This window comes from Dunckerocampus dactyliophorus, chromosome 18, assembly GCF_027744805.1.
Source record: "Dunckerocampus dactyliophorus isolate RoL2022-P2 chromosome 18, RoL_Ddac_1.1, whole genome shotgun sequence".
In the NCBI taxonomy this organism is placed as follows: Eukaryota; Metazoa; Chordata; class Actinopteri; order Syngnathiformes; family Syngnathidae; genus Dunckerocampus; species Dunckerocampus dactyliophorus.
Genome location: NC_072836.1, coordinates 7,189,001 through 7,214,603, shown reverse-complemented (window position 1 = coordinate 7,214,603; position 25,603 = coordinate 7,189,001). Strand labels below are relative to the sequence as shown.

The 25,603-nt window shown below is 41.4% G+C and overlaps 5 protein-coding genes across 8 annotated transcripts in view; all 5 read left to right on the top strand.

Moving 5' to 3' along the window:
* The window catches only part of kank2 (KN motif and ankyrin repeat domains 2), a 32,738-nt gene extending 28,692 nt beyond the window's left edge, over positions 1–4,046 (top strand). Inside the window, exons 10-13 of the mRNA XM_054759487.1 lie at positions 1,536–1,678; positions 2,144–2,344; positions 2,787–2,885; positions 2,999–4,046. Coding sequence (XP_054615462.1) covers positions 1,536–1,678; positions 2,144–2,344; positions 2,787–2,885; positions 2,999–3,058 — 503 coding nt within the window. The 3' untranslated portion in view covers positions 3,059–4,046. The remainder of the gene's footprint in view (positions 1–1,535; positions 1,679–2,143; positions 2,345–2,786; positions 2,886–2,998) is intronic.
* A 2,788-nt stretch (positions 4,047–6,834) lies between these two features.
* Positions 6,835–8,263, top strand: LOC129171659 (hemoglobin embryonic subunit alpha-like). Its single transcript, XM_054760531.1, has 3 exons — positions 6,835–7,001; positions 7,083–7,290; positions 8,052–8,263. Exons 1-3 carry the CDS (start codon positions 6,904–6,906, stop codon positions 8,178–8,180), a joined length of 435 nt encoding a protein of 144 aa, XP_054616506.1. The 5' UTR covers positions 6,835–6,903; the 3' UTR covers positions 8,181–8,263.
* Positions 8,264–9,923: 1,660 nt separating this feature from the next.
* Positions 9,924–11,025, top strand: hspb9 (heat shock protein, alpha-crystallin-related, 9). Its single transcript, XM_054760143.1, has 2 exons — positions 9,924–10,181; positions 10,377–11,025. The coding sequence occupies exons 1-2, from the start codon at positions 9,991–9,993 to the stop codon at positions 10,924–10,926; spliced, it is 741 nt and encodes a 246-aa protein (XP_054616118.1). The 5' UTR covers positions 9,924–9,990; the 3' UTR covers positions 10,927–11,025.
* A 1,094-nt stretch (positions 11,026–12,119) lies between these two features.
* On the top strand, positions 12,120–13,322 carry LOC129170960 (hemoglobin embryonic subunit alpha-like). The gene is made up of 3 exons (XM_054759144.1): positions 12,120–12,283; positions 12,363–12,570; positions 13,110–13,322. The coding sequence occupies exons 1-3, from the start codon at positions 12,189–12,191 to the stop codon at positions 13,236–13,238; spliced, it is 432 nt and encodes a 143-aa protein (XP_054615119.1). The 5' UTR covers positions 12,120–12,188; the 3' UTR covers positions 13,239–13,322.
* A 143-nt stretch (positions 13,323–13,465) lies between these two features.
* Positions 13,466–25,583, top strand: nprl3 (NPR3-like, GATOR1 complex subunit). Of its 4 annotated transcripts, XM_054758457.1 has the most exons (14): positions 13,466–13,860; positions 13,984–14,050; positions 15,289–15,327; positions 17,265–17,400; positions 18,003–18,077; positions 20,825–20,978; positions 21,073–21,154; positions 21,218–21,355; positions 21,613–21,769; positions 23,090–23,196; positions 23,285–23,414; positions 23,482–23,671; positions 23,751–23,949; positions 24,948–25,583. In XM_054758457.1, the coding sequence occupies exons 1-14, from the start codon at positions 13,659–13,661 to the stop codon at positions 25,111–25,113; spliced, it is 1,842 nt and encodes a 613-aa protein (XP_054614432.1). In that variant the 5' UTR covers positions 13,466–13,658; the 3' UTR covers positions 25,114–25,583. The 4 variants fall into 4 exon arrangements, with proteins under 4 accessions (XP_054614432.1, XP_054614433.1, XP_054614434.1 ...); XM_054758458.1 differs by lacking the exon at positions 15,289–15,327; XM_054758459.1 differs by lacking the exons at positions 13,466–13,860; positions 13,984–14,050 and adding an exon at positions 14,231–15,209.
* Positions 25,584–25,603: the final 20 nt, after the last annotated feature.

Genomic DNA, 25,603 nt, shown 5'->3' with positions numbered 1-25,603 from the left:
GCACATCTAAGTTTGCATTATGCCGGCTTTCCCCGTCCTTTCTCTGCCGTATGGGGCAGCACAACCCTCAAGAGGCAAAGGAAACAGCTGACTTTTTTTAATCAAGCCACAAATTCTACCTAACAACAAGGCTATACAAACACCAATTTAAAGCATGTGAATTGCGATAGGCTCCAGCATACCCGCGACCCTTGTGAGGATAAGCCGCATAGAAAATGGATGGATGGCTTGTACTGTGAATCAAACCACAATAAATTCATTTAAATTTTTACAGCATAAAATAAAATATATCCTAATATTTCACATTATATGTTTTAGTGGTGTCAAATTAGTGCATTAATTGCGATGAATTAATTACAGTAATATTTTTTGTGTGTGTTTTTTATCACGCTTATCTAATTTTTAATATCTAACTTCACAGTTTCTGTATGCAAGTTGCCTTGTTAGTAAGGTCACTTTTTATGCATTGGGCTTCTTGTGTTTGAGAGGTTGGGGGTGGAAGACAATGGTCTGTCACACTCTGAAGTGGACACTGATGGACTGTCATTGTGTTTGGCTTGTCTAGCATAAGCTGATGGGCCCACATTTTAGTTGGGAGGGTAAGGTGAGTAGCGGGGAGGAGATATGAAAATGGAGGAACATGTGACAGTGGTTGGTCCAATGAATGGGAGAGTTACATTTCTAAAACGCCTCGGCAGCATAGCAAAGCCGTTTGACAAGTTAAACTCGAGTAGAACTCCCCGCGTATGACCAAGTCTGCGACCGACAGGCTGACGAATGTTCTTGCCAAGTAAATAGCAATGAACTGCAGGCCGAGTGGAAGACGAGGGGTTAACATAGGTGTTGCAAACAGCGTCCAATGACGCATCATACAAGTCACCATACAGGACTACAGTGATGACCAAAATCACCAAGTTGTACGACGGCAAAAAGAAAACCAAACTGATGATTTTGGTGGAGCATTCGTCCAACTGTGTTGTTATTCACCCACAGGCATCTCGTTGACTTTATTTTTATTTTCTGATTATTAGGCAAAAGAACACAGTAATATTCCCCCATGGGGGTCGAAGCCAAAGGTTGCAAGCAGCACTTGGGACTAGTCTCAGATACAATGGAATGGAAAGGCTACGACTGCATCTGTTCAAGGCTCTTAAAAGCAACGTATTACTTTATAAAGCCACTTTTTGTTCATCTGCCACAATAATGTCATGAATTAAAATGAAAATAGCTCAAAACGAGGGCTTTTCTCAACAATATTTAGGTGAGATAAAAAAAAACAAAACAGATCACTTAATTACAGATCATAATTAATTAATCTGTCAGGTTTTTTTAATCTCTCGGGAGCACTTATTTCAGTGAACACTGCAGTCAGCATTTATACTGACTTAAATGGGACAAGGTTCTATGTTTTCCCATGGTGTGGATGAGGGTTCATATCTGCCTTTAATAATCATTTTGTATGTTTTTTCTGGGTTGTGTCAGTGTGTACTATTTTAATAAAGGCCCACTGTCTTGTACTTATGTTTGTGTAACAGGCTTGTGCAATGCTGACAGGCAGAACAAGGCGGGCTACACTGCCATCATGCTCACCGCCCTAGCTGCCTTCCACTCCGACAGTGACCTTCAAACTGTCCTACAGCTGCTGCGCACTGGGGACGTCAACGCCAAGGCCAGCCAGGTGCGCCCTCTATTGCCTTCTCCGTGGTACTACACCACACGTACGCGTTTTGAGAACATACAGATCTTTTATTTCTAAAATCACAAATATGTCACACAATACTTTTCTACTAGAGAGGAGAAACATGATCTCAGGGAAAAACTAAACTTAAAACACTGATACATGAGAACAACGCTAAGAACCCACTGCATTTCAGCATGTGGAATGTAATTATGGAACTGATTGAGTAAGGAACTCTAACAAAGCACTACGATGAGCGTTTTCAAGAAACAATACAATAGGATTAAATAAGATTTGCTTCTTCCGACTTCTTTTGGACATGTGGAACTGCTAATTGTACGTGGTGTATTCCATTGTAACTTGTATGCATGTTTGAATAAAATGAAACCATTACAATTACCATTACCATTACACCAACAAGAGCCACCAACACAGTCAAGATCATATTTTTAATGTGTCTTCCAGGCCGGTCAGACGGCACTGATGCTGGCGGTCAGTCACGGCCGGGGTGACATGGTGCGGGCCCTCCTGTCCTGCGGGGCCCAGGTCAACATCCGCGACGATGACGGCTCCACGGCGCTCATGTGCGCCTGCGAGCACGGTCACGTGGACATTGTGCGTCAGCTACTGTCTGTGCCGGGCTGTGACGCCACTCTCACTGACAACGTGAGCACTTTTCACCTTTTTTGTTTTTTGATGAATATGATCCCGTCTGCCGCACAGTAGCCTAGCGGTTAGCATGTTGGCCACACAGTCAGGAGATCAGGAAGATCTGGGTTTGAATCTCTGTTTGAGTATCTTTGCATGTTCTCCCTGTGTGTGGGTTTTCTCCGGGTACTCCGGATTCCTCCCACATTCCAAAAACATGCATGTTAAGTTAATTGGCGACTATAAATTGTCCATAGGTATGAATGATTGTTTGTCTATATGTGCCCTGCGATTGACAGCCGACCAATCCAGGGTGTAGCCCGCCACCTCTCGCCCAAAGTCAGCTGGGATAGGCTCCAGCCTACCCACGACCCTCGTGATGATAAGCGGCATGGAAAATGGATGGATGATCCCGTCTATCCAAACACCTCATGTTACAACTGTCCTCTTGTTGTTTCAGGATGGCAGCACGGCGCTCTCCATCGCTCTGGAGGCCAGCCAGAATGACATTGCTGTGCTTCTTTATGCTCACCTCAACTTTGCAAAGCCTCCTTCCCCTGTGAGTATGTTTCGAAATTGAAACAAGGAGGAAATAAGGCATGTCTCGGAGTAGTCCTTGCTTATTTACTACGAGTCACATGCATACAATAACCTTTTCCCTCTATCTTTTAGGTTTCACCAAAATCCCCTCTCCTGGGTTCCTCTCCTCCTCCTGCTGGCGAAACAAAATAAAAGTCCACTGGTTCTGCAGCCGACAAGATAACTACAATTTTGTGTGTTTTTCACCCCTGTTCATTTAAGCACATTTAATGGCTCATTTGCAGATGGTCACATGATTGCCTCCACTGTCGTTATCAGCCTTTACAGCTGTGGGTTTTTTTAGGGTGGAGTTGTGTCAGCTAAACTCCGGCTCACATTTGGTCACTAATAACATGAGATGATGTTTTTGTTGCTGCATAATTCACATTTATAATATAAAAGTGTCCTTGATCAGTTGTCTCCACGCGGTCTGCGGTGCTACAAAATACTGCACCGCTGCGACTGTTTTATCCGTATTTATACAGTATATCAAACTTTATGCACTCTATTTTTGATAGTTTTTCCTCAGGACTTCAGTGGATTACTATTTTTATTTGAACCAGCAAACAAATGATTTTAAGTGTGGGGTGCACCAACATTCCCTAAAAAGGCTTGGATACTCTGCGTTTCCATTTGTGAAGCTTGTTGGCTGTGCGGAAAGAGTTGTGTTTGTAATTGTGAGTGTTTGACAGGACCGCTTGCTGTGGTCGTGTATGGAGGAACAGAGTGGCGGGAGCGGGAAGTGACAGATGAGGGTCTGTGAAGTTGTGTATGATATCTAAATAATATATGTGTCAACTGGTAGCTAATACAACAACAAAAACCTAAACCCTTGAGGCTGTTGATGTCGACCTTTCTAATACTTTTTAACCCCGCAAATTTCATATTCACTTTTTGAGCGACTCAGTCTTTTATAAACGTGTTCTTAATTTAAGCATCTATCTTTTTTATACATGTAGGGTTTTTAAGCTCACACCTACTTGATGTAACCTGCACAGATCTTAATTAAGCTCATGTGTTATATGAAGGGTTATGTACAATTTTTTAGACTGTGTTTCTTCTATAATGTGTGCATTTTTTGGAAGAATTATTAATAATAAATATGGACCACACTGTCTCTGTTGTTCCTTATTATTCTGTACTACATTTCACAATTATGGGCAGTGCTATGTCAGCAGATGCATAGGCATAGATAGACACGCATCGAGTGGGTTTGTCAACTGCTGTTTCTCAAGTATGTTAGTGCGTGTTTGAATGTATAAACGAGAGGAATTAAATTTCTTTGTAGAAAGGCGCTTTATGAATTTAAGTACATTTACTTGGATTCATTTACAGCGCGGCCTTGACACATCCAATATGGCGGCGACGTTGACGTACATCTCAGCGCACGATTCGGCGTCTATATGTCTATGGACAATGTCCTTTAGTGGGCGCCCTGTGCTGACTACGTTTGTGCCCTGAGACCCTTTGATTTTTAAATTGTTATTCTTGTTTTTCATATTATAGCTAAAATATTCAATCTTTACAAATAGTTTTCATTTTGTATACATTTTAAGTTAATGTATGTCTCCTAACCCCATTCAATTAGTTTTACAAAACCTCAGGCAGTGCTTTGGACGCCTAAGAAGGTAATTGCTGTTTTCGTCGCTAGTTATTCCTTATTGCTGAAACGTGAATTTTCGCTGTTCAATAGTTCAAAATGTTAGTAGTATATTACAGGAAATAAGAGTAACGGGAGGGAGTTATGGTTTAAGTCCTTTTTGTGATTTAAAAATTAATATGTTACTAGAACAGTTTGGTTTGATAGCTATCCAACATGCTTATAAGCTAACAAAATTAATATGTCAAAAGCTAGCTCACTGCTTTCAGTGCTAACCATATTGCTCACGTGTCCAAAACATTTATTTCTTCATATCATCATAGATGGCTTTTTTGCACACTTATAAAGAGACGTTATCTCAGAAATTGGCTTGTCATTGGGAGGAGTCATTGAGATAACGAGTTATTTTGTGCTGTGTCACGTAAGCAAGCACCCATAAAATGCTGTACCTTTTATTTTCTTTCCCCCATGTGGAAAGGTTGTTAAGGCATTGCATTTAACACGCAGAAACATTTGGAATTAATTATTTCAGTACAGAAATAAAGACTTCTTATGAAGCATTATGAAAATAAGAAAAAGATACATCAGCTGTAAAATTCTGTGGAATTATCTGTGTCCTCCCCTTAAGGGGGTGTCCACCCTGTCAGCTACAGCACAGATAAGATAGATAACATGTCCTCTTTTGGCAAAAAAAAACCCCAAAACACATCAAGTAAGCCTTTTCATTGGGGTTGATAAAACAATAGACTGAAATTATGCGACTTTATAGCCTGGATTGAAAATCTTGTATTAAGTATGAGGCTGAGGCTCAATTAAGTCTAAAATAAGTGTTGACAGTAAAATGAATTTTCTTAAAATATTTGGCTTAGTTGTCCTCAAGCAGATAATGAAAGGGTAATCCCATTTTCAAATACTGTATTTTTAATATGCATGTAGAAATACAGTTCAAGTGCTATTTGGAATGCAACACGTTACTCATTGAAAAGTTCTCAAACTGGCTGAATACAGCATAATACAATTATGTATATATATATATAGTTGAAAAAGATTAAACAATACCCGTGAAACAATACAAATTTGTTGTTTTAACTGCACATGGGGTATTTCTCTCCAATATAAAAGAAAATTTGAGGAAATTGTTGTCCAAACTAAAACATATCAGTTCCTTTGGTGTTTTACTTGTCACATTTTAAAAACAAACAAAACTTGCACAGCAGGTAACACTGCAGACCTGCGATACCCCAAAATTGAAGAAATTCGGGCCTGCGCATGTTAGTTATGTTCCCTTTTATATTTTTTAGCAGGCACAATGCTATTGTGATAACGATAAAAACATTTTATTCTTTTTTTTTATTACAAAAATAAAAAAAATTTTGAAAATGATTTTATTACAATATTTTTTGCTAACTAAAATGAAATTGGATCAGGGCCAAATAGCAGTGTTTCCCATACATTCATTTATTTGTGGCACATTTAATATAATACATTTGGACAGCCACACATAGATTTGGCGTGGCCTGTTTGCCCTCACTCATAAACACATTATAATGGGACTGTCTGTGAATGGAGGTTGTCGTTTCAATTGTGCATCTACGCACACCTCATACGCTCCTTGTGGATGTAGCAGAAGGGACCAGTGATGCAAACTTAGCGATTTTGCCGTTATATACTCCTCATCAATATTTTAAGACCAGTTGAAAAATTGCAAGAATTTACATTTTGCTCTGTTGGGGTCTTAAGGAGGTTCTAAGTAGAGCTTCAGAATGCACACAGAAGAAATGGGATTGAGGCAAAAAAATATCAAGTAAGCAATTTATTGCAAACAAAGTGAAATAGCCTGTTCATCAGCTGATCAAATGTTTAAAAAAATAACCCTAAAATAGAAATAAATGTTCAAAAAAAGGACAAACTTCCCTTGCCATCCATCCCCAAATGCTTTCATTGCCGACTAAGGAAATGAAAAAATATTCACGTGAGCGGCTGAAATCAGAAGATATTTCCATTTTTCAATGTAAAAACTATGAATGAAATACCAAAATAGATCAACTGGATAACGCATGAATCATCGATTGCTCGATGAATTGTTGCAGGTCTAATGATACGCATCTATTTAGTGGAAAAAGTCTAGTAATTGATTGGCTGCCATAGCTACAATAATAATCAAATATTTTAAAGTAATTTATTGTGGATGTCATTGAAAAGTGTCAAAGGTGCTGTGATGTCACAGCGGGCGTGTAACTGTAGGCACAATGAGCAGATGTTGCTTTATCTCTATGGAAGTGTGCGGCAGGCTATCTTTTCAAAGGAGGTGGTCCAGGGTGGGACCTCCCTGGCTTTTTCTTCTATAAAAAGCCCCCTTCAGTGTCTGGTAGCATCACAGCACTCAACAGTCGCCAAGATGACCTCTCTCACCAGCAGGGACAAAGACACAGTCAAGGCCTTCTGGAACAAAGTTTCCGGAAAGTGCCAGGACATCGGCATGGATGCTCTGTCCAGGTATGTATGATCCCCCACCACCACCACCAAGTCCTTTCTTGGACATCCCTCGTTATTGACTGTCTTCTTCTTCTTCCGCAGGTTGTTGATCGTGTACCCCCAGACCAAGACCTACTTCGCCCACTGGAAGGACTTGAGCCCTGGCTCTGCCCCCGTCAAGAAGCACGGAATCACCATCATGTCCGCCGTGGGTGATGCTGTGGGTAAAATAGATGACCTGAAGGGAGGTATTCTCTCCCTCAGCGAGCTGCACGCCTTCACCCTGAGAGTGGACCCTGCCAACTTCAAGGTAAGAGTGCATCTCAATAAGCATGAGGTACACCTGAATATAAAATAATAATGCTCAGTCCTATCACTGTAGTTTGCAGTGGTGTGGAACTGCATTGCATCATACTGGGAGATGTTTCTAACATTCTGACCTGCCTGTGGAGCAGAATAACAGCATTCAAAATAGTAGAAACGGCTCTCAGTATCAGGCTGTGGAGTTTGACACCACTGCAAACTACAATAATAAACATTGTCAATATGCAGCCAATAAATATCACAAGATACTAGTGTCTTAACGTGTTTAAATGATGCGGGTGTACCTGATGCCGTGGTTAAAGTACTAGAAAAAAAACATACCACAATGCATTTTATTCACAACGCATTAAGCGCATGGCAAGCATTTTACATTGACAATGCTTCAATGGGAAATAAATGCAAAGCTGTAGAAATTCAAATAATACAGCAAAAAGAAGTGCACCTTATATACCAAAGCACGTCAAGTCACTTCATGTATTGCCCTTCATAAGCCAACATAAAGCCACTGTACCAGAGTGGTCAGGGTTACTCTAAAAGGTACCGCTAGAACAAAATGTTTTTCCAGTCAAAGGCCTCTGCTGTTCTCTAGTGTTTCAAAGTTAGAAAACGCTCCCATCCCGCCGCTCCTCTCTTTTTGCTTCCAGCGACTCTTCCTTTTAGCTTCCTTTCCATATACTGTAATATTTTTAAAACGCGTGGCCTTTAGGGTGGATGTTCGTATTTATGGCATTATCCTCTCCTTCACAGATCTTCACCCACTGCATCCTCGTGGTTATGGCCATCATGTTCCCCAGCGATTTCACCCCCGAGGTGCACGTGGCCATGGACAAGTTCCTGGCCGCTTTGTCTCTGGCCCTGGCCGAGAAATACAGATAAACCTCCAGAGCGCATAGCCGCAGGCAGCAGCATGTCTTTTACTGTATGCATGTCATCAATAAAAGCATGGGAGCAAACACTCTTTGACTGTTTTTTTTTTTTATTCTAGACCAAACACAGCAATTTCAAAGTGGCAAAAATGTTTAATGTTTAGTTTAGATGCACAATTACCATGGTGGAGGTGGACTTACAGGATTGTCTTTGCATAGCGACCATACTACTGTACCATACAGTACTGCTATTACCTGTTGTGCGCTCTACTTTATTTTCCTCTTTTTCTACTACCATAGTTTGTTTGTCGGAGAGCACCTGCTTGCAATCATTCATCTGTGGTGCTTTCAGCGCTGAGGCGGCAGCATGACGTCACCGGTTCATTAGTTTACCTCTGGCCATTCATTGCCTGTGTGTTGACGCATTCGGTTGCACCTTATTTTGCCGTTTCCTGTACTGTATTCTTTTTTTGTTCTCGTTCTCCCGCCTACCACGGTGAGTTTATTTAAGAAGAAACACTACACCTCAGCTTTGTGTTATAGGTGACAAAGCATTTAGTCTTTACTTGTTCTGTTGTGGGGCTGTGCCGACGCTGGGTTCACATGGTGCGCTCAGCCGTATCATGTAACTCTTCGGGCGGAAGTACAAATCACATAAAAATACACTAAACATGTGAATGCGAGTTCAATTATGTGGTGTCTTTGGAAAAAAAAGAATAATAAAACCATTAAAATCTGATTATTAAGAACAAAAACTTTATTCATAATTCACACATCGACCTGCGTTTCAGCGGCCTGAGCCTGACTGCAGTGCGCCGCTGCGCTTACGCATTATGCACTTTTCTCTGGCGGAAGAAAAAGTAGTTCCCACTACACAGTTCTATTATTTAAACAAAGACCTCAATGATTTACTTACTTTCCACTGTGTCCGTGTTAATGATGACCTGAAATGGCTGAAGCATTAGATGTGTCGATATTTTGATTTGAGAATTGATTTTAGAGCATGAAATTCTGGTGTCGGAAGTGTCAATATTTTTAGTAGCATATCACTAGCTTAAACGTGCTGCTACTATTAAAGAGACAATAGCGTTAAGTAAAGAGACTTTCAGACAGCTCTGCTTATTTTTTATTTTTAGGATACACCAGCTGCGGGTCTTCCGAACAGCTCACTCAAACATTGCCTTTTTGGTTTGAGACACAAACCTCACAAGAGTCTAAACTTGGAAAACAAAGGCTAATAACAAGCAAAGAGGCTATAAAGTAACAAAGCCATGCTAGCCGAGGCTGCCCCCCCATGAATACTCACAACGACACATGCTCCTTGTAATGTTAGCATGGCGAATACCAACACGCTGACATCACGCCTCCTCGGAGAAGGCGGCGATGGGACCTTGTAATCTAAATTTACTTAGCCTCTGCTCACCGGGGCTCAAATTAGTTTGCTCTAAATGTGTTGCTTAATGGCCGCCCAGCTGTTGTGCGCCCACATGTGGGCGTTTTTTTTTCTTGGTGAGTAAATCTCACTATGAGCGTATGAGCTCATGTCTTAAAGGACTTGTATGGCGGAGAAGGACAGGTGTGTTTAGTCGTGACTCATTTGAAAGAACACAAACAAGATGTCACCAAGAGCTGACGATTTCCAGGGTAACCCTCTTCCCTCAGTGACACGGGAACAGCCCTGAGCTCATGTACTGGAAATAGCATACATGCGGTGGTGGTGGTGGGGGGGGGGGGGGGGTCATAGTGGAGGTATATTAGGATGAGGAGACGGGACACAACCCAGAAGAAGCTTCAGAGAATCCACTCCCAACGTGAGCTCCATGGCCCGACACGCAGCTCTGAGCAGCCTTTTTGGCGACGACCCTTTCTTCAGCCAGGGGGGGCTCCTGTGGCCCTTCTCCTCGCTGCGCCAAGACCTGCTGGGCCGCAAAGTCCAGCTCGCAGATGGCTTCCTCTTCAAGGATGGACCTTCGCTTGTGAATTTACCCCTCATGGCCTCCACTTTCAAAAGGTAATGTCACATCACACCACCTTATATATAGATAGATGAATGTTCTGAACTCCTGCTTCCATGCCAGTGTTGTATTGAGCGCGCCCGTCGCTCCCCGTCCCCTCGCTGAGGACACTTTGTGCTTTATACTGAACAGGGCCTCTGCTGGTTCCAAGAATGTGAAATAAAATGTCCTTTCAACGTGTCCATCCTCAGGCTAAGCAGCGAAGACGACAAGGCTGAAGACGAGCCAAGACAGACGGCCGTGGCAGAGAGACCCAGACAAGCCCAGCAGGCCGCCGCACACGACGACCTCTTGGTGACCCTTGACGCTCGCGGCTACGCCCCCGGCGACATCACCGTCAAGTTGGAAGGGCGGAGCCTGCTGGTGGCGGCCACCAAGCAGGCGGGGGCGCAGGAGGCCCACTCCTGCGCGTCCCCTTCCTCCCGCGCCTCCTTCGCCTCCTCGTCCTCGGCCCGCATGGGCTTCAAGCAGAAGATTGATCTCTCGCCTCACCTGGATTTGGCCGGCCTGTCCTGCTCGCTTATGGATGACGGACAGCTGCGGATTCACGCTCCGGTGGCCAAGCAGCCAATCACAGAGGAGCGTAGAGAGCCACTGGAGGAGGAACACAAAGAGCCACAGGAGGAGGAACAGACAGAGCCGCTGGAGGAGGAACAGAGAAAGCCACTGGAGCAGGAAGAGGAACCTCCTCGATTCAGGACTTCCCTGGAATTTCCCATCACTAAGGAGAACACTGACTAGTGCACACAAAAAACACAATTTTCTAATTAATTTGTAAATGGATGTACTGTAATAAGCGTTGGATTATATTTGTACAGTTAAAATAAAAAAATATGAATTTTAAACCAATAATGTCTGAGCATCCCTCCTGTCAAGTAAATTAGGAGACACAAGGAACACAAAAACTTGTTTTAGATGCACAATATTTGCTTCAATTGTGTTTTACTGCACGACCGTCTTTATTACTTCACTTACTTTATTGGATCAAACATTAGTGTTTATATTTGTAGCACTGATTATTAACGTGAACAGCCCATAGGCTGCAGTTACATGTACGTCCATCAGAGGGCGCCGCTGCATCAGTGTTTTTAATTCTCAAGGTTTGGCTTCATGTTAACTTTTAATTTTATTTTCTCGCAGAATCACATGGAATATTGTCATTTAAGAACAAATAATCAACTACAGCATTAGTATTCTTTGTGGTCTTACACTTTATTACCTTAAGCAACAAAATCAAGTAAAATAAGGGTCATTTTTATGCAGTAATGTTAATATTTTTGCTTGCTTTATATTTAATGTTGTGGATTTGTTGTTTATCAACCAAGAGCATGACAAGTAAAATGCAGTTTACACATTCAATTGGCTATAAAGTCATTTGTGGTTGGATGGGGGATACGTATGCGCTTATCAAACATGCAAGTTTTTTTGAGCAGATAACAGTCCAGTGCCAAGCGTTTGCACCCCATTCACCCATTTTTAGTAATATTGACCCTTTGCATTACCATGCATGTCTTTTAACAATAATAAATGTCTCAAATAAGACAGCCATCCATCCATTTTCTATACTGCTTGTCCTCACTAGGGTCATGGGTATGCTGGAGCCTATTCCAGCAGTCTTAGGTTGGGGTACACTCTGGACTGGTCGCTCAAATAAGTCATTTATAGGCAAATCCTAACTTTAAAAAAACACTTAAAAACAGATGGTTTGTCATTTAGTCTGAATGGAAAGTTGTTTATAAGCAACATAAAGTATATTAAACTCACATTAACTCAGTTTTAATACACACATATTGGAATTTAATGTTAACAATGTTAACTCTAACATGTGATGACTTTTTTGGGCAGTGTACAGTATCTGCTGCAGGCTGCAACATTTGGAAGACATCCAGATGGCACACATGCTATCTCCCAAGTGCATCAGGTATGCCCATGCTCCCCGTACCATATAAATACGTTCAATTTTGCCCTCATAGAGGCATTAAACTTCCAGCCGAAGCACCAAGATGAGTCTCACTCGCAAGGACAAGGACACAGTCAAGGCCTTCTGGTCTCTCATGTCTTCGAAGTCGGACGACATCGGCAATTTCGCCCTGTCCAGGTAAACATCAGCACATCAAAGTGATGAGATGATGTCATTATTTCTTTGACGTAACAGCATGTTTCTTCTTCCCGTACAGGATGCTGGTCGTGTACCCCCAGACCAAGACCTACTTTGCCCACTGGAAGGACTTGAGCCCCGGCTCCGCTCCCGTGAAGAAGCATGGGAAGACCGTGATGGGCGGCATTGCTCTAGGTGTGAAAAACATCGACGACATGGTCGGCGGTCTGCTTGATCTCAGCGAGCTGCACGCATTTAAACTGAGAGTGGACCCTGCCAACTTCAAGGTCAAACATTTACACTCATAATACCTTCATTACAGGCCTTTTCCACAGTGTGTGTCACTGAGGCACACTTTTACAATAGCCAAAGTCATTCTACTTGAAAGATATTAGAGCAGGGGTGTTCAAAATGCGACCCGGGGACCCATTTTTAGTCCACAGCTAGTTTTTTTATTGGCCCTTGGCTTTTTCTAAAAGGAAAATAAATGAATTATTATGAGGTATATTATTATATATTATACTAATTTGCTTTGTCACCTCTTGAACAAAGCTAGGATGTTTTGTTGAGATATTGACATTGATATATTGGCCTACACTGGATTGGGTTGAGCATTTTTAAAGCACATAGTGGGCCCCTCAGCCTTCATTTTTTATGTTTGTGGCCATTGGTGGAAAAAATTTGGAAGCCCCTGTATTGAGCATCATTTTTAATCTATGAATGTCGAGTCCCTCCAACCTGCTGCCACAAGAAGCACAGTTTAACAGCTTCTACCCCTTGGAAATAGAAAATTACTAAATGTAAATAGTGTTTTTGTTTTCCACAGATCCTTGCCCACAACATCCTTGTGGTGCTGGCCATCATGTTCCCCAGTGACTTCACCCCTGAGGTCCATGTGGCCCTGGACAAGTTTTTGGCTGGCCTGGCTCTCGCCCTGTCTGACAAGTACAGATAAACATCACCAACAGCCATCAGGATGTGGAATTATCTCCCTCTCTTTGGGATAAATTTCAATAAATGATTAAAAGCAATAAAACATGTTGTGTTTTATGCGTTATTTTGTAATAAAATTGAGCAGCTGTGCATCATTTTTATCCCGCCGTGTCAGAGACGATCTTGTACGCATGCGCAGTGTTGCCGAACGGCTTGTTTCAGTCGGACATTTTTCCAGGTGACACAAAACAACCTCTAGCCAGAGAAGTTGCAGGAACTTGACTATTGGGTGTGACATTAGTAAAATGCTGACATTTATACTTTGTAAATATTTATAAGGGGTCGATGCACAACGAGAAAAGTATCCTTTGCGTGTGTGCGTCAAGATTTGGCGACAGGTGTTCAAAGTGTCACATGTTAGATTAGTTTAGCTAGCAGTGACATGCTCAACCCATCCGGCGGCTCCGCAGATGACCCCAAATCCGCGGTCGCCCAGCCGAGGATCGCCGTCTACAAAGGCCCCCGGGGCGGACACAGGACCAACCCCATCAGCGTCATCTTGGTTACCTCTGGAAGCCGAGGGAACAAACTGCTTTTTCGCTATCCCTTCCAGAGGGTCGCCGAGTGCGCGGCTTCGCATGCAGGTGAGCGCGGCATGTGTTGGCATCACGCTAGCTAGCAAAAGTGTTGGAAGCCTTATGTTCACAATGACAACATTACAACATTTTATATATATTATATGTCAACTTTATGTTCTCCCAACAAAGCTAAACAGCGGAATCGCTATGCACTGAACACAACAGGGGAGGTTGAAGACCAAGACGGAGATTCAAGGTATTTTCATTATTAAGCACCCTAACAATTTGTTTAATTTTTTTTATACATACATACATACATATATATATATATATATATATATATATATATATTTTTTTTTTTCAAGACAAACCTTTTCATTATTAGTGTCAACATTTCATCTTTTTATCTTTACATTGTGATTTTTTGCTCAATTTTTACCATTTTTGCCTTTCTGGGTTTTTTTTTGGTTTAATGTTATTGCTACAATGTGCCGCGGACCACAAATGGCACCTAAGCTGCACTTTGGACACCCCAGTGAAGGTTAAACGTTGTTTTCTCCTTGTTGCTTAACTTTGGAATTTAAAATAAATCATCATCTTCCTGCAGAATTTATTGCCAGGTGGTCCATGGTTCACTAACGCTTCAGGGTGCATTTTTCTTCATTTTTCTTCACAGTTTTGTCCTAAGATTTAAAATGTAGCAAAGGACAACACTTTGAAGACCAATCAATCAATGTGTTTGATTAGCTGTGTCATGAGAACAGAGCAGCCCGAAGCCAATCAAGACAGACAAAAACAAGGAAATAAGAGAAAAACTGTGAGCTGTATTATGATTATTATTGATTTATATTATTATATAATATCATAACAGAACACCTGCATTGTTTTGTGAAAATGATTGTTAAAATCTCGTCTGGTCTTGTTCTCGTGTACCCAATCTCGTGCGTCGTCTCGTCTCGTGACACCGCTAGCATGCACCCATCCAAACATTTGTTTTCTTATTTAACTCGTCAATTTGCACTACTCACAAAGAGTCAAGGCTGTTCGGCAATCAGGATGAACCCTAAAATGCACTAAAACCTTTACAGGTGAACCTAATTTGACCTTTTTGCACATGTCAAGCACTGTTCAACGTCGCAGTAGTTTTTGCATAACTCGCTGTTCTCTAACAAGGAGCTGAACGGCAAAGTTGCCAACAGATGTGTGAACGGAGCCGTAAATGTCCTGCTTCAAGTTTGAATTGGTAAACAGTCCTCTTGATCATGCTGTTCACGCCTAACAAACGATCAACACCACCTCGCCATTGTAAGGCTTCAGATAGGACGTTCTCAAAGGCAGAGTGGCTCCAGGGAGACTGGAAGAGTCACAGAAAGGCCTACCATACCATACCCTATGGCAAATATCCCTAACTTTTTGTGAGTCATGTATGTGTGTATGCATTTTCCTGTTTTTTTGTTTGCTTGTTTCTTTTTTATGGCCCGTTTCCCATTTCAGAGAACCATCTTCACTAACTGATGAACAGTTGGTAGCGGGGTAAGACTTTGGAAGCATTCTAAAGCGCCTTTCCTTTGCTGGCATCACCCCTTTCTTTCATTTATTTATTATTATTATTTATAGGGGTGTAATGGTACACCATTGTCACGTACCTCGGTTTTAAGGTCACGTTCATTTTGAGCATAAACATAAAACTGTGTTTCCCATACATTCATTTATTTGTAGCACAAATAGATTTAGTGCTACCTGTTCACCCTCACTCATGAACACCTGTCTGTGAATGGAGCCTATTGTTTCAACTCCCCCCCAGTAGACGGCATCGTAAGTCTGCTTTCTAACATCTCACACGCACCTGGTCTGCCAGAGAATACGGGGCTGCCCACACGGAATCTTTTTCAGGTCAAAACAGCAAAGTATTTTATCATTTCAGCCTCTCAAGTGGGAAAATCTGAAAACGCCAGCTTGTCGTTTCCGTATAAATGAGCAATCCGCTTCTTTTTTTTTTTTTTTAAAACAATGACGCCAGCGACCCGTCACCGTCACGTGACCAGAAGTGAGCTTTGATGACAAGCCAAGATAATATCTAAATATTTACAGTAGAATGTCATGATTTTCTATTCGTACACTCCCAAAATGACGCGCATGTAATTCCACTTTCTCATAAGTCCACACGAGCCTTGTGCACATGCTTGCTTTCTTCTTCTATGGTTTAGTGTGTCACATGGTTCCGTCTGTGCGTCTGTTCACAGCGCCGCACGCAGGTGTGCCTTGTGTGTTGCTTCTTTTTCACTCAGTGATCGGTTCCCGTCTGGACGCAAGTATTTAATAATCAGGGGCGTTTCCGTGTGGACACGGCCTAAGAAGATGTGGCAGGAGACATCAGTGTTGCCAGCTTAGCGACTCTGTTGCTATATTTATGGAGTATCCAGACCCTTTTAGATTCTGTTTAAAAAAAAAAACAAACAAAAAATGACTAGGAGCCTGGAGACTCCAGCATGAAGGCACGTATCGCTTGACTTAAAAAAAAAAAAAAAAAAGCACAAAAGATGCAACAGAAGAAGTTCATTTGTATTTCTAGACATTTTTGTTTTGCTCTTCATGTTTGTTTTTTGCTCACTTTTGGTCTCCAACCGCATCCATAAAAGTGCCATGCACATGCGTCATTGCCCTTTATGCAAATTAGACAATTATGTCATCTTGTCCCCCACCCTTTTGCAGCTCCCTGCCACAACTAGATTGCAGGCCTGTTGGTAACACTGAAACGTCTTTGCTGTTTTGCATAAACAATGTTCATGATTTTTTAAACTAAACAAGTGCAAACTGCTTGCCGGCCATTCTCCAATAAAAAGTAAACATTTGTGAATAAATATGAAAAAAATAGTTTCATCGCATTTTTTTTTTTTTTTTTTTTAAAGGACAGTACCGTTACACCCCTAGTTTTTACCCATTGATTTGGTTTGAACCTCCTCCTCCTTCTGTCTCCAACCAGTAATTGTGAGTTATCCGGAGCAGAAACAGTGTTCATTAAAAGCAGTTTGCCTCCTAATTGCCGCAAACTGTGATTAAAGTTCAATCTGCATGTTGACTCTGCACTCGTGGAGATTTGTTTCATTCAACTGAATTCAATTGAAACTTTTTCCCCCCCAATCGATGAGGGGTAAGTTTGTCGTGGATTTAATTGCATTTTAATTCAAGTAATTCTTTCATTGCAGCATGAATTCCCTGCAGCATGAATCCTCTGCATTTTTCCTCCTGCAGGGAGACTTCTTCCTCTTTCCCGCTCTCCAAGTAGACACACAAGATTAATATAAACATCACAGGACGCTGCATCAAACGTGAATGTTGTAATCAAAGTCAATCTAAAACTCCATCTTGTCTTGTTTTCTGCTTTCAAATCTCCCTTCAAGTGTTTCTTCTTTCCGTCCTCGCTTTGATTAATTTTTTTTTTTTTTAAAGTGTCTTTTTACATCTTCCAGGTTCTCCGACAGCATCCTGGCCACCATCCTGGCCACCAAATCGGACATGTGCGGCAAGAAGTTTGAGCTGAAGATCGACAATGTTCGATTTGTGGGTCACCCGACTCTGCTTCAGCATCCTCATTCAGTCATTCAGGTCAGGAAAGGAATGATGTCACTCAAAGATCCATCCATCTTCTATCCTCACTAGGGTTGCGCTAGGGCATGCTGGAGCCTATCCCAGCTGACTTCAGGCAAGAGGTACACCCTGGACTGGTCGCCAGTCAATCGCAGGGCACACATAGACAAACATCATTCAACGTCATTCAAAGATAATGTTGTATATTCATAAAGTCCCTTCCATGAAAAGCAAGTATCTCGAAATTGTCTCTTTTTTCCTTACACAAAAAAGTCATAAAAAATAGTGCAAAATTTCATAATTCCAAGAACTGCTGATAATGACTATAGGAAAAAAATTATTATTTTTTTTTATTTTAATTTTTATCAGTTTTTTTTTAAAATAAATATATCACTTACATTTTTTTAATTTTGTAACTTCCATAAATCATTGTGTTCGTGGACTGTCTTATATATTTGTCATGTCATTTATATGATCTGGATTTTGCATCATTTTATGAGCCATTTCCTGATTACAGATCCTCTCACTCAAGTAGTTTTGTTTTACTTTATTTATTATTAGTCCACATTTATGGTGTATTTTTCAATCAATAATTTTTGTCATGTATTTTTGAATTTCAGGTGTCTAAAACAGATCCTTCACCCAAGCGGGAGATGCCCACCATGATCCTATTCAATGTTGTGTTTGCATTGAGGGTAAGAAAACGGCGTTATTTGTTAACACACATTGTTAGGTACATCTGTGTAATCTAAAAACTCATAATACACTCATAATGAGTGTATTGTTGTGTACTGTAGTTATGTTAGGGCTGGTTTTGACCCTACGATGTAGCGAAAAGCATTAGAAATGTCTGTTTTTATGTTGCAGTGCAAAGTACATACATACAAGTATATTCATATACATTTCTCCTGGGTTAACCAGTTCGACTAAATGATGCTGTAATGTTATTTTATAATACTGATGTTAGCCTGCATGAGGGTGGGGGTCTCATGAAAGGGTGCGCGCGTGTGTGTGTGTGTGTAATCTGTTTCTGAGTGATAATTTTCCACTTTTCTGTTATCTGTGAGAGCAGAGGGTAGAGGTGGGGGGGGTCAATGAAAATGTAATGCGTTTAATCGAGGCACCGCCTGTTCCTGCCCCTGCTGAGTCACTGTTAGCGGCCCCTCAGCTGAGCGTAGGGGTAGGAGGGGGGCCTGAAAGGGCTGAGTCATGTTTTGGTTGACAAAATACGCTCTGCACCTGGGATAATTGTACAGTAACAATAATGAAATACGTATTATTATTATTATTATTATTATAGTTTCTTTATTCAATCATTTATTCATGCATATTTAAATAAAGTGAAATGAATAAATGATGACTTAATGCAGTAATTCATATGTTTTTATAAAATATATTGCAGCCATACAGAACATTCTCATAGCATCTTCTTGCTTGAAAATGTTGAGTGAATTGACTTGTAGGGCAGCGGCCGCTGCTGGATTCATAGCTGCAGCACTCCTTTCCCCCTGCAGATAGCGCCATCTAAGCACTTTCTATTTCATTGAGTGTCAAAGAAAAAAAAAGATGTACAGTTTAGAGCAGAGAAAAAATTTGTGGAGGAAGCGTATGCTGAAATGCAAATAGGTGGGGAACTGCTGTGTGTGTGTGTGTGTGTGTGTGTGTGTGTGTGCGCCTCTACAATCTGCTCTCACAGAATGAGTTATATATGGATGTAAAAATCTTGAAATCCCCCCCAAAATGTGCTACAGGGTAATAAACACATAACACCAATCGCGTTGTCATGTTACACAATGTTTGTTTAATTAAAAAAAAGCAGTCAGGAATATCAGGAATATTCTTTTTCTCCTCTAAGGGCTCCCCCTACAGTTTTGAAGTACAGTTGAGTAGATCCTTAACTCATTCAATCCCAAAGACGTAGTTGTATCTTTTTTAGAATCCCGAACGCCCGATCCCAGCAACGTACTTAGACGTCCTTTACGCTTTTTTGCGCGAGAGGCAAAAAGAGGCGATGACACAACTCCACACTGATGGATTTCACTTCAGAGCAATTTTAAGCCATAAAAACGGCCAAGAAGTGCATTTGATAAGAGCTCAGCAGAGGTCATGTGAATGGAAAAGTCACATGACAGGAAGGAGGAAGTGAGAGAGCGTGGAGGAGTGTAGCGTGCAGAAGGTTACACATTGTCGGGAAATTTGAAGGCATGCACATGCGTGAACACATAGTTCAGCTCCAAATGTGAAAATTGTAAATAATTCATGGTGTTATATTTGTAAATAAATTGTTATTTTGATGTAAAACAACCCTTTATTGTGTTATGTTGGTGTGGTTGTTCAGATATTCCAGCTGTCACAAAAGCAAATGATATTTTCCTGAAACTTCTACTGCTGATTACTAAAGAACGGAAAAAGGTAGAAGCTAACTTTTTTTTCCTAATGAAAGACGGGAGTCTAATCTTTCTTTTGGTAGGTTCCATGTTTATACGTATAACCATAGAACACAATATTCTGTGTGCCTTGAAAGATCAGTCAAAGTCGTCTAAAATGCCCGGTACTGAACGGGTTGTCTTTTGAAAAATGTCTGGGATTGAAAAAGTTAAGTGTGCGCTCCCATTATATAGAGCAGTGGTCCCCAAACCCCGGGCCGTGGGTTATTTGGTACCAGGCCGCACAGAAAGAAAAAATTATTTCCATTATTTCATTTTATTAAATGTTTTATTTTGAAAAGTGACCAGATTCTCTCTGTTACATCCGTCTGACTTGATGCATGTCCATTGTGCGTGTGCTAACTTTCTCTCATGCCGCTCAGATAGACTACTACTGTATTTTTACCATTTTTCTTTCACCTCATATTTGGTCTCAAATGCTGATACTATGTGGGAATGCATAAAGGTAAGTTTTGATGACTTATTGAGGGATAATGTGTGTCTCAAGTTAATTCATGCTAGCACACTGCCTTTTACCGCACACGTCAAACAGCGATGTAATCATCTCTCTGGAAAAACTTGGCTGGAACTTGAACTGGTGGATGGTGGGTCGGCATTCATTTTGTGCTTTTAATTTGATGTTATTCATGTCTTAGTTTTACACAATACACACTAGATAAGATAAATTAGATCGCTATAATGAAGGAAGCTAAGATGTGGATGTTTTGTTAAGATAGCTTAGCATTTATTGACCTACTCTGGGTTGCTTTTATCATCTTTAATGCACAATATGTATCAAAGTGGCCCCCGCATCCATTTTCTCGATGCAGCTTTCAGTGCAAACTTTTGGACACCCCTGATATAGAGGATCTGTGACTATTGTACACATACAGTATAAACGATCTTTGAGTGTTGGGGTTTTTTGCAGTCCATGCTTTGCTGTGGTTTTAAGGACCAGTAATAACATATTTCTATGTACACACGGTGGTCACTGACTGGTGTTCCGTTGTTTTCAGGCCAACGCCGACCCCTCGGTCATCAGCTGCATGCACAACTTGTCACGCCGCATCGCCATCGCGCTGCAGCACGAGGAGCGCCGCTGCCAGTACCTGACCAGAGAGGCCAAACTCATGCTGGCCGTGCAGGACGAGATCACCACTGTCACCGAAAGTGAGAGCCAAGCCTCGCTTCACGTACTGCACATTGTGTGTAAAAAAAAACAAAAAAAAACACTAGTGGTTTCTTCTTCTCTCTGTGTTATCAGCTGATGCAAGTCCACAGTCGCCATTCAGGCAAATTTTGCCCAAATGCAAGCTGGCCAAAGACCTGAAGGAGGCATATGACAGGTGAGAAGGTGTAATATCCTTTTATTACTTCTTCAATTACTGATAATGTTGATGGTTTGTCAGTCTGTGCACCACCGGGGTGGTGCGACTACACATCAACAACTGGCTGGAGGTGAGCTTCTGCTTACCGCACAAGATCCACCGCATCGGAGGCAACTACATCCCCCCTGAGGCATTGGAGCGCAGCCTGAAGGCCATCAGGTAACCCTGCATGATGTACTACTGTGTGACACAGTGCAGTTCTACACCACTGCACACTACAGCCACAATCATAAAACATATTTTTACATGATTCTGCTTACAGCTGAGCTTTATTGTCTTTGTAAAAGCTTCCACACCAGGTATTGACTGGGCTATCCTGCCACCTGTTGTTAGTCCAGCATAATTACATCTACCCCGATTTTAATCACCAATCATTGTAAGAATAATTCAGTATGGAGGGTCTGTGTTGCAACCAGGCCCTATCACGCGCTGCTGCTGCTGGAAAGCGAGAAGGCACTGCTGAGCCAACTTCCTGTTGACTGCTCTCCTGCCATGATGCGCCTCATCAAGACATGCTCGGCAGTGAAGAACCTTCAGCAGCTGGCCCAGGACACTGATCTGGCCTTGCTTCAGGTCAGATCAACACGCGCTAACACATCCATGCAGTGCTTAACATGTAACAATGAATGCTAAAGTCAATAACAGACACCTACGTGAAGCATGCACAAATCCAGTTCCTCTTCATTTTATCTTAGAAAGGTGGAAAGGAGAACTCCACGTAAGGCCAAATATTTGAAAAACAATGGGATGGGTCAGGATGGGGTTTTCCATATTAAATAGAAATTGCTGTCAGATGTGCAGTCCTGATTTGATCCAGATGAATCTTGAAGTTTGACGTGAACACACGCAATTTTGGTCAAATGTGTGACAGAGCAGCTATGTAAAATATCCTAATAATACCAGTTGGAATTATTTTTTTCAAGGATAGCTTTATTTTTTAATTTTTAAGTACCCATCTTTTTTGATTCAGTCGTATTCATTATAATAATTAATAATGAAAGTAATTAAAATTATGTTATGTAAACATTGTGTATGTTTTGAATATTTAGTATTATAACAATGGTTATTTAATAACAGTTAATAGATTTTGGTAAAATGTTTTTTACACATTTGTTAATGTATTATCATGTATTTCTGTATTTTTCCGTATTGTTCTGTATTATTTGAATATTTAAAATAGTTATTTTTAAATAATAAATAGAATGAAATTAATAATACAATTATTAATCATTAAAAATAGTAAATATGATTAAAATTACTTTAAATAAAACTTTTTCATATGAAATCACTTGAAAGCTAAACAAATGGGTTTTTAAAAGAGCCATTTTTTATTTTTGCATTTTGTTTTTTTTTACAACATACTGTATCTCACTGATTATATTTCTCTGCTGCCTTTTTGACATGAATTTGTGTGACATCCCCATCAGCAGTGGACTATATCAACAGTGACTTTACCCCCCATCTTCTTCCGCGATGGAGCGCCACGGCCATTTTGTTTACGTGTGTGTTCCACAGCGGAAGAAGATGCAAGTGTCTTCATCACATACACACGAATAGAGAGGCGACAGCGTTCAGGGATACGGCGGGAGACAAATATAACACCTATCAATTTTTGAGGTCAGGAGGCATTTTTATGAGGCAAATGTACTATTCTTTTCAGCGCTTATTGTTTTGAGAAGCCAAACTCTTCACTTAAATGACCCTGCAACTAAGCGAGACTACGTTCCTCGTCACAGAAATCTGACCAGAACTGGACTCGTGGGACCAAGTGTGGGGGGATAAGTCACTGCTGATGTAGTACACTGCTGATGGGGATGTCATACAACTTCCTGTCAAAAATCCCTTTAAGTTCCACTACCCTTTTCTTGTCTTCACGCCTTTTTCTGCTCTCAGATCTTTCAGATTGCTGCCCACCTGGTTTACTGGGGCAAGGCCATCATCATCTACCCTCTGTGTGAGAACAACGTCTACATGCTGTCTCCTCACGCCAACATCTACCTGTGAGTCGCCATGATGAAAAAATTGTGCTGGTGTATTGTTGCATGTCCAATCCTGTCACCTGTCTTTCTTTCTCTCCGCACTTGGCAGATACTCCCCTCAGGCTGAACAGTTTGCTCAGAAGTTCCCCGGTCACGATCTTCCTTCCATGTTGGCAAAGTTCTCGCTGCCTGTCTCGCTGGCTGAGTTCAGGAACCCGCTGGAGGCGCCTGCACAGGAGGTATGACTATAGCGTTGTATCAGTGCAAACGAAGTAAATAGGATTTAGTGTTCCTCCTCCTTTGCAGGCCCAGCTGATCCAGATGGTGGTGTGGATGCTCCAGCACCGCCTGCTCATCCAGCTGCACACCTACGTCTGCCTGATGGTGCCGCCCGTCGAGGACGAGCCGGCGTTCAGGGATGACGACCTCCCTCTGGCCTCCAGAGTTGGGGGTCGCAGTCTGAGCACTCCGACCGCCCTGAGTTTTGGATCACCGAGTATGTTGTTATTGCATGTGTGTGTGTTTGTCTAACAACTTACTGTGTGTGTGTGTGTGTGTTTATTCAATGTGTGCAGCCAGCAGTGACGATATGACCCTGACCAGCCCCAGCATGGACAACTCCAGCGCAGAGTTGGCGCCTGGCGGAGACTCTCCTCTCAACAAGAGGATCCTGTTAACCGAGACCCTTTTGGCCAGCCTGTCCGACTACGAGAGGCAGTTCATTCTCAACGTCCCTGCTGCTCAGAATCAAGAGGATCTCAGGATGTTTACCAGGTAACAGGAGCTGAAGGGGATCCAGTGGGAGGGCTGGTGATCCCACTCTAGTGTCATTCACTTGGTGCGTGGGTAACACTTCATGTTAAGCTAAAGATGGATGGGTAAGTCTTTCCACGCAGTTAAAAAACGCAACTGAAGAGTAATTAAAAGGAGGCGTTTTTTCATAAAGTTGAGGTTGATTTTTAAGTATTTTCCAATCACATAAAAAAGCTGTTCTTATATGGTTGCATTTCCTTGATTAGCGGCCTCAGGTCTAATAGACACTGTGCTGTCCCCTTCAAACACACGCCCAATCTCTTGTATTTTCTCCATCAAGCCAAAGAATTATAGGTGTTGTCACTAGGGGGCAGTAATTACCTTTATGATAACGTAGTACGAATTAACTGTCATTACCACAGCAGACGTGGCATCTGTAAAGCTGAAATTCACAGTGGGAGTTTAAAGTAACGTAATAAAAAATAATGTGTAAAAAAATAAAACAACAGCGCTTAACTAATTTATTAAGCCATAGAAACAGGCATATTTGTAAAAATTGGTGAAAGCAATGGGGTTTTTTTTAGTCCTTTTTCCACTCATAATTAAAAAATATATATATTTTGTGGGGCCGTCTTTGGGCTTGATGCAAGTCAATAACCATAGAAATAATGTTATTTTACTGTTTTGTTTTTTTTTTATTGTAAAACAGTAAATTTGTAAAAAAATAAAACATTTTTATATTCAACAACTTTCTTCTTAATGTTTTAGTAGCACTGAAGATGCAGGATAAAATATTGTATTCATTATCGTACATAATATATAGTAATAACTATAAGTATCATTTATGTGTGTAAAAAATATTGCATGCATTTTGTTAAACTTTCACCATTCCTCTTTAGAAGTACCTTACCCCTACTGGAGGCCTGGCAGTCTCTGCAGTTGAATAAATAAACCACTCCATGAGGAAATAGTGTGTTAGTTTTCACAGTGGTAGTAAATGTTAGCTGTGCCTCCCCCAGGCTGCTGCACTATTTCCGGGGCCACCACCACCTGGAAGAGATCATGTACAACGAGAACATGCGGCGCTCGCAGCTCAAAACGCTCTTGGACAAGTTCCGCAGCGTCCTGGTGGTGACCAATCACGAAGATCCGATCATCTCCATCTTTCAGTCACCGACGGAGTAGCGTCAGCCAGAGGGACGGCGCCGTCACACCATCTGGCCATGCTGGGAGGCAGCCAGGATACATGTTTTTGTTTTTTTTTGTTATCCTTCATGAGGCACTTATTAGAATTCTAAATTATTTTGTACATAATAGTTAAGATAAGACAAATGACATGTGTTAGATCATGTGTTTTTGACTGTGGAGGGGCACACGCCGCTGACTAATGCTCATTCCAGACCTCCACCTCCTGACTCCCGGAGGTGGGAGAGGACTTGGACATCAGACAGGCTGTTTTTGCTTTGAAGGGAGCAGAGAGAGGTCCAAACATCTGTGGAATCAATGAGAGGCCCTTAGCCTCCTGAGTGTTTATTAAAAAAGAGAAGACCTGAGCTCAACAGTCATGTGTGCGTAATTGTTTTGGACATTTTTTTTCACTGTTCAGTTCATCTTGTTAATTGGCATGAATTCATTTACAGTATATTTGTGACTGGTGTGTGTTTGTAGTGTTTTA